Source organism: Vitis riparia, chromosome 11 (assembly GCF_004353265.1).
Source record: "Vitis riparia cultivar Riparia Gloire de Montpellier isolate 1030 chromosome 11, EGFV_Vit.rip_1.0, whole genome shotgun sequence".
Taxonomy (NCBI): domain Eukaryota; kingdom Viridiplantae; phylum Streptophyta; class Magnoliopsida; order Vitales; family Vitaceae; genus Vitis; species Vitis riparia.
Genome location: NC_048441.1, coordinates 8,021,623 through 8,030,145, shown reverse-complemented (window position 1 = coordinate 8,030,145; position 8,523 = coordinate 8,021,623). Strand labels below are relative to the sequence as shown.

The 8,523-nt window shown below is 36.2% G+C and overlaps 1 protein-coding gene across 1 annotated transcript; it reads left to right on the top strand.

Annotated features, from left to right (window-relative positions):
- The first annotated feature begins 5,064 nt into the window (after window positions 1–5,064).
- On the top strand, window positions 5,065–7,119 carry LOC117924542 (RING-H2 finger protein ATL13-like). The gene has a single exon (XM_034843184.1). The coding sequence runs from the start codon at window positions 5,255–5,257 to the stop codon at window positions 6,884–6,886; it is 1,632 nt and encodes a 543-aa protein (XP_034699075.1). The 5' UTR covers window positions 5,065–5,254; the 3' UTR covers window positions 6,887–7,119.
- Window positions 7,120–8,523: the final 1,404 nt, after the last annotated feature.

Below are 8,523 nucleotides of genomic sequence, written 5' to 3'. Positions count from 1 at the left end.
GCTCTAACAGTAGCCACAATTCTTTATAGCTTTTCCAAATCTCTCAAACTAAGCTCTAGGAGATTGTTTGAGACCATATAGGGATTTTTTTTTTTTAATTTGCAAACTTTGTTTAATCTAAGCTTCTCCTCGAATCCAAGTGGTAGGTTCATAAATACTTCTTCCTCCAAATCTCCATTTAGGAAGACATTTTTTTTTTTTTTTATGTCTAACTGGTGTAAAGGCTAGTTGAAATTTACAGCCAAAGATAACAAAATTCTAATTGAGTTTATTTTGGCTACATGAGCAAAAGTTTCCTAGTAATCAATACCATAGGTTTGAGTAAATCCTTTTGTTACTAGTCTCGCCTTGTATCTTTCTATGCTCCCATCAGCTTTACATTTCATAGTAAAGACCCACTTACAACCTACAGTTCTTTTCTCCTTAGGTAAATCCACTAACTCCCAAGTACCACTTCTTTTAAGAGCATTCATCTCTTCCATCACTGCTACTTTCCAATTTGGATCATCAAGGGCTTCTTGAATGTTTCTTGGAACCAATATGTGTGAGATTTTTGAGGTGAAGGCTTTATGAGTTTTATATAGTTTTTTATAGGATAGATATTTGGCAATGGGATATTTAATGCAAGTTCGTGTACCTTTTCTAAGGGCTATAGGAATATCAAGGTCTAAAGAAGAAATGAAAGGAATTGAAGGTAGGTTAGGAGTAGGACTACTTGTGATATCGGGAGCTTTAGTTCCTGAAGGTCGAGATTGGTCATTACCAAGAGGAACAGGTTGACTTTGACTCTTTTGATGAGTCTTTCTCCGAGTATAAACCAGACGCTCCCCTTGTTTCAAATACAGTAATGTTTGGCACTAAATGACTAGAATTTTTGTTAGTCTTATCACATTATTTTTAGGATTATAAAAATAAGAGGTGGAGGAGTAGTTAAAATTGTATTTGGTAATGGAGTGGGAGATGAATCCCAAAAATTTTATTCCATTACATCATTCTCCCCCTAAAGAGAATTTTTGTTAAAAAATGATTTATCTTCAATGAAAGAGACATCCATACTCACATACATTTTTCTGGTTTGGGGATTATAGAATTTATACCCTTTTTTGTTAGAGGCATACCCAATGAAAACACATTTTTATGCCCTTGGATCAAGTTTAGACCGATTATGATTAGGTAGGTGAACGAAAACAATGCATCCAAAAAATTTTAGGGGTAAGTCAGAGTACATTCTAGATAAAGGAAAGATTTTTTGAAAACATTCTAATGGTGTGCTATACTTAAGAATTCTGGTAGGCATTCAGTTAATCAGATAGGAGGCTATCAAAACAGCTTCCCCCCAAAAGTATCTTGGAACATTCATGGAAAACATAATATCACGAACCACTTCAAGTAAATGTTTATTTTTTCTTTCCACAATTCCATTTTGTTGAGGGGTATTCACATAAGTAGATTGATGGTGGATACCTTTTTCTTTCAAAAAACTACCCAAAAATTCATTAAAATACTCAGTTCCGTTATCAGTGTGAAAAATGCCAATTTTTACTTGGAACTGAGTTTCAATCATGTTATAAAAAGTTTGGAAAGTTTTCCAACTTCTGATTTTTCCTTCATCAAATAAACCCAATATAAACATGTATGATCATTTATGAAGGTAACAAACCATTTTTTTTTTTCCAGAAATAGTTGTAATTTTTTAAGGTCCCCACACATCACTATGTATTAAATTAAATGGTTTTGAGGGAACATAAAGTTTTGGATAATAAGTAGTACGATGACTCTTAGATAAATAGCAACTTTCAGAATAGAAAGATGAACAACCCAATCCTTTAAACAAAGTAGGAAAAAAATGTTCAAGATATAGAAAACCAAGGTGTCCTAGTGTTAAGTGCCAAAAACATTATTTGTTCATAAACAGAAAGAGAACTAACACTACTAAAGCCTTGAGGCCATTTATTAGAGAAAACACCATCAAAGTAGTAAAGACCATCTATCAACTTAGCACTGCCAATATTCTTCCTTAAGTTCTGGTCCTGAAATTCACAGTGGGAATCATAGAAAAAAAAAACGACAATTAGAGTCTTTGGTAAGTTTACTAATAGACAAAAGATTACATGCTAGTTTTGGAACATGGAGAACATATTTAAGATCTATGTTCTCGAATAATTTTACCAAGCCTTTTCCGGCTATAGGTGAGAAACTACCATTTGCAATCCTAATTTTTTCACTGCTAGAACATGGCAAATAAGTGTTAAACATATTTGAAAAACTAGTCATATGGGCAGAAGCTCCAGAATCAATTATCCATGGAGTAGAATTGAAACAACATGAAAAGGCATTAGGTGCACTACCTATTTGTGCTAGAGAAACACTAGGAATACCCGATGGAGAATTGGATTTTAGCAGTTTCAGAAGGTGATCCATCTGCTCCTTGCTGAAGGGGCTTGACTTTGATTCATTGATAGTAGCATTGGCCTTGGGATTGAATGATTGCTTCTCTCTCCGAGCTTACTGTTTTTCCAATTTGCTGGTTTTCCATGGATTTTCTAGCAGGTTTCTCGAGTGTGGCGCAGTTTGTTACAATAATCGCATTAAACCCATGGCCTTTCTCCAGGCCCTTGCTAAAAACTGGATGTTTTATTGGCAAAACCTTCAGCAACACTAAGAACAAAACTTTCAACAGTTCCACTATTAGATTTCTTTCCCAGCATTACGTGTCGGCAACTTTCTTCCCTTTGAACTTTAGCACAGACTTCGCTGATTTTAAAAAGAGGAACTTTGCCAATAATCCATCCTCTAACCTCATCAAACTCTACATTGAGTCCAACAAGAAACTTATAAATCCTATGAGCCTCCACAATTTGTTTGTAATGATTAGCATCATCAATGGACTTCCATTTGTAGTTGTTGAACATATCCAAATCCTGCCAAAGAAGCTTCAACGAACTGAAGTACTTGGTGATAGATTCTTCTCCTTGCCGAATCTCACCAAGTTTAAGGGTTAGTTCATACACTTGGGATTGATTACCCAAATTAGAGCACATCTAATTCACATTGTCCCACAATTCTTTGGCTATGGAGTAGCTCATATAATTGGAGCCAATCTCCTCATTCATGGAGTTCATGAGCCATGTCATCACCATTGAATTTTCTATATCCCAGGTTGTGTATAGAGGATCCTTCGATGTCAGTGCCACCTTGTCTCCAGTCAAGTACCCGATCTTCTCTTTCCCTCTAAGATACATGCGAACTAATTGAGACCATCTTAAAAAATTGTCACCATTGAGACAAATGGTGGTAATCTAAACAGGATATGATTCAGTATTATGGGTTTGGGTTGCAGGGCTAGAAGAGGAAACAAGTGGGTTTGACTCAAAAGAAACGTTAGATACCATGCAAACAGAATAGGAAATGAATATATATATATATATATATATATATATATATTAATCTACTCTATATTTAAAACTGTATACACGACATCCTCTTTATAAAGGATTTTTCTCAACACAAAAATAGGAAACAACTTAACAACCTAACAATATTAAGCTGTCTAACAAATTACAAAAAAATAAATCTCCTAATATCTTGTACATTTAAATCTCTTGTACATTTAAATCTCCTAATATCTTGCTAATTATCTCAGCCGATCCTATCTTTTTCAACACATATCTATGATTGAAAAATCACGATATTTTGAAACTTAGTTCGTTTATTAATTTTATTTCAAATATATTTTTTTTTTACTTTTAATAATAGTGTCAATAATAAAGTTTATATGAAAATGTAAAACTAAAAAATAAGGGATGATATGAATTTATATTAGATACTAGATTGATAAAACATTGATGTGAAATTATCATACGACTGGAGGATCATAAAAGTTTTTCTCCACCTAAAGTAAAATTATTATACATCCAAATCCTATTTGTCGATATTTATGTAATTAAAAAATGGGTGTAAAATGTAAATTGTCTTCGACTTTGGAGAAGGAGAATGGAGAATGAGGATGATTGAATGAAGCATGCCCATGGGCAAAGGGCAATCAAGATTGGGACATCATGAGTATGACAAAGATGGCCACTATTGCCCATTGTAAGCCCCATCACCACATCTCCAAATTACTGTCTTCTCTTACACATTTTTCATCAAATTAAGCAATTCATGAACACATTCCTCAAAAATACCTGATTCCACAAAAAAAAAATAAAAAAATAGTATGGTCTCTTCTCACTCAATTTATCAAGAAGGAATATTGAAAAATCAAATGAAAATGGATCAATTTTAATATTAATTTTGCATGTAACATGCAGAGGATGCGATTTTTTTCATGATATTTTATATTTTTGCAAAGCACCAAAAAGCCAATAGGTGAATGCATCACTAAGGACTGAGGAGATATGAGGCACAAAGTAAACCCTTCTGCTATGTGGGTTGTGGTTCCATGATTGACTTCACTTTGGGCAACACAAAAAGCAAAGTACAAAAGCCATGAGATAGTGAAGAGATGTCCCAAGCCATGGGGTCCACTGCAGAACCCCCATTAACTGCCTTCCTTTTTTTTAATCTCAAAATGTCCCCCTGCCCTCTGCTTCTTCTTCTACTCTTTCCAAATATTCCCTCCTTTGCATTTTGACTTTAACCTGTTTTTTTTTTTTTGTCTTTAGTCTTTACCCACATGCCACACAGGTCACTGGAATTGGAATGGAAGAACTGGAGGGGAATGTGATCAGAGATGGAAGGGGGAAGGGGGAAGGGGGAAGGGACAAATGAAAAAGGAAAAAAAAAAAAGTTCTATATAAAATAATAATGCATTTGTTCATTTTTTATCTTTTCAAATAAAGTTCTTTTTTTATTCACCTTTGGAGAACAAAATGGGCATTGGGTTTGATGCAAGGGTGGCTTTGAAGTCAACCTGAAGAGCCTTGCGTTTGGTGAAATTAGAAAAAGTCGTCTTCTGTGATTTTTAAGATTTTCCTCTTATTCTTATATTTTTTTTTTCCTTCACCATTGAGTGAGAATCCGCTAATTTCTAGCTAATGACAGGCTAATCTCTTTAAGGCTCACTGTTGGTGGATTTATTGCTTTCTTTTTAAATCTTTGCATTCTGGCACAACATTTATTTCCATATCGTCCCCATCTATTTGACTTGCAGTTCCCTTTTTACAGTTTTAGGAGAAAAGACAGAAAAAAGCTTGGTAAACCATAGTCTCCATCACAACCCTGCCCATGTTCTACACACCACACATGATCATTTATGCTCAAGAAACTGCCAGGGGTTCTCCATTTGGGCTTGGATTTCCTTGTGGTGGCTGATGGGACTCTTGATATCAGAGGATTCAGGCCTAAAGTTGCAGTCTTGGTGAGTTTTCTTCATCTTTCCTTTGAGAATATGGATTCGGTTCTCTTTCAAATCCAAGAGAAAGCCTTTAATTCTCCATCAGAGTCACCAGCTTTCCTTTCTCAGTCTCCGCCCCCTCCAGCCAATTTTCAGTCTGGTGATTACAATTTGAACAGCAAGGTTAGCCCAAGTATTTTGCTCATTATTATAATTCTAGCCATCATTTTCTTTGTTTCTGGTTTGCTTCACCTCCTTGTTAGATTTCTCCTGAGACAACCCAATAGAGAACCTGAAGATTTGGATAACGTGACTGCCCTTCAAGGGCAGTTACAGCAGCTATTTCATCTCCATGATGCCGGTGTTGATCAGTCTTTCATAGATACCCTTCCTGTCTTCCTTTACAAAGCCATTATAGGAGCCAAAAACCCATTTGACTGTGCTGTTTGTTTGTGTGAATTTGAGGCTGAGGACAAGCTTAGATTGTTACCAAAGTGTAGCCATGCCTTTCACATGGAGTGTATAGACACATGGCTTTTGTCTCACTCTACCTGCCCTCTCTGCAGAGCCAGCTTGCTTCCTGATTTCTCTCCAAATGATATCTGTTCACCCATTGTTCTTGTTCTTGAATCTGGGAGTGAGAGCTCAAGAGAGATTGTTTCAGACAGACATAGTGCCCTTGGCACAAACAATTCTGTTCTCAGGACAAATTCCCATCTGGGCTGTAATGACAATGAATTTGGGTCTATCCGCATTGACCCTTCATATAAATCATGTGAAATCGTGGCGAAGGAGGAGGCCCCTGCTGCGGCTCTACTGCTGGATTCAGGGGAAAAAGTTGTTCCCGTAAAGCTTGGGAAGTTCAAGAATGTTGATGGGGGTGGGGAGGGCAGCAGTACCAGTAATGTGGATGAAAGAAGGTGCTTCTCTATGGGGTCTTTTGAGTATGTAATGGATGAAAATTCTTCACTGCAAGTGCCCATCAGAACCCCGGTAAAGAAAACCTCCACTAAGAGGCGTTCTCTGCCATTAACACCCGGTGGCAGAATGGCCATGTCTGAATGTGATTGTGAATCAAGAAGAGAATTCAGTGGTTTTGATGCAGTTAAAGGCGGTGACACTCATATGGGTAGTAGTAGTAGTATTGTTACAGGGACTAATGGAAACGGGAATGCTATAGGGAGGAGTAAAAGAGAGAGCTTCTCAATATCAAAGATCTGGCTCCGGGGGAAGAAGGAGATTCCAAGTTCAAGGACAGTGGATTCTTCAAGGCGGGCTTTCTCTTACCGATTTCCAGTGCATTCAAGTAGTGCTGCTGCTGATGATTTGAAGTTGAAGAATGTTACTAGCAGCACCGGGAGGACTGTTTCTGAGCTTGAAATTGGGAGGTGGGAAAATGGAGGGAGTGAATTGGGTTGTGATGAGGAAATTCAGAGCTGTAACAGTTTGGATTCTCAAGCAAATCCGCCATCTTTTGCAAGGAGGACTTTGCTTTGGCTCATGGGAAGGCAAAACAAGGTTGTTCATTCATCCTTCCCACCCAATGTCTAATTTCTCTGTCTCTCTCTTTTGTTTCTTTTTTTTCCCCCCTTGATAAATTGTCTCTTTGGTTCCTTGATTGTGGGATGCAAATTAGAAGATCAGAATTAGAAATGAACAAAGAAAAAGAAGGAGAAAAAAGGAGGGAAATTTAGAAAAATATCTGAAATACTAGTTTCTGCATTGAACTGTAAAATGCTTGTTTTCCAGAGCCTATTTGGGGTGGAAGATTGATTATTCTTTTCGGCTATGTTTGGTTCCCGGAAAGTACAAAGGAAAGAAAAAAAATGCTAAGGAAAATGATTTTCTCATGTTTGGTTGTCCTATGAAAAATATCAAAGAAAATCAAATATAATTAAAACTAATTAAAAACTTATGTATTTTTAAATTATTTAATCTTTATATTGATGAGTTAAAATAAATAAAATGAGTTTGAAGTAACAAAAAAAATAATTTATTAACTTTTAATCTATTTTTTTATTTTCCTTCACTTTTTATTTCCTTCTACTTTTCCTTTGTATTTTCTTTCCCTCGCATTTTCCCTCAAATTTTCCGGGAACCAAACATAGCCTTCATAATTCTCCTCTTTTCTCTGTTCCATCTTTGTTGTTCTCGAATTTCTTTACTCCCAAATGGATTTATTTATTTCTCCAGATGCTCTCATGTTCCTTGATTTTTGAAACGAATGCTTGTGATTCCCTCTTCATCTTTATATTTTTCACAAAGTTGTGGCTGTACATAAAATTCAAAACTAAATGCATAGACAATGACTCTATCACTATGGTCACTGGCTTATACCAGATCTTTCATTTCCTTTAATCCATGCTCATTTTGACCTCTTTCTTAAAGGAAAATTCAATAGTACCAAAACCCCAATTTTTTTCAATTCTAAATGCGAGAAAATAGTTGGGTGTTAGCTGTCAATGTTAGTAGTAGAAGACCCCTGTTCCCCTGAAAGGGTCACTTGAACTCAAATCTATGGATCCAGGCATGAAAATTTTTGCCAGCAACTCCCAAACAAAAATCCATGCCTCTCAGTTTTCATTCTTCTGATGTACTTTCTCCTGAATTTCTTATGATTTTTTCTCAATAAGAGAAGTTGGTTGTTCATGGGTTCTCTCATTTTAAACAGAAAAGACAGCCGAGGGCAGAAGTTTTGAAATATTAAAGTCAATATACAAATCTGCATACCGAATAGGTGGTTGTTGGGCCTATGATTTAATGGGCTTTATGGTGTAATAAATGTGACATGGATTCAAATTCAAATCTCCAATACCATTCCTCTATTTCCTTTCAAGACCTTGAATAAAAAGGTTGCAGGAGTAGGCCTAAGCAACGTCACTGTGGTTCCAGGCTGTTGCATTTAATAGAAGGAAGGGAAAGCAATTTTCATTTTTCTTCCTTCTTTCTTTATTTTTTAATAAATAAGGAAAAGATAGGGTATTGAGGGACTAAACATTAATGGCTGATGTTAATAAGCTCACGAGGACGGTTGGGGGCTGTTGTCTATTGTTCTACGTGACCTTACCCCACCTCGTGTCATGGATTGGTCTTAAGCCTTGACCTGACACTTCAATTGCCATTACACCTCTTTCTTTTCCTTTAATCGTTCATTGTTCCTTTCTGCTTCCAAGGAACATCCAGCCTCA

Excerpts from the sequence above, each read along its gene's own strand:
- LOC117924542 (XM_034843184.1), top strand. The coding sequence starts at position 5,255 with ATGCTCAAGAAACTGCCAGGGGTTCTCCATTTGGGCTTGGATTTCCTT.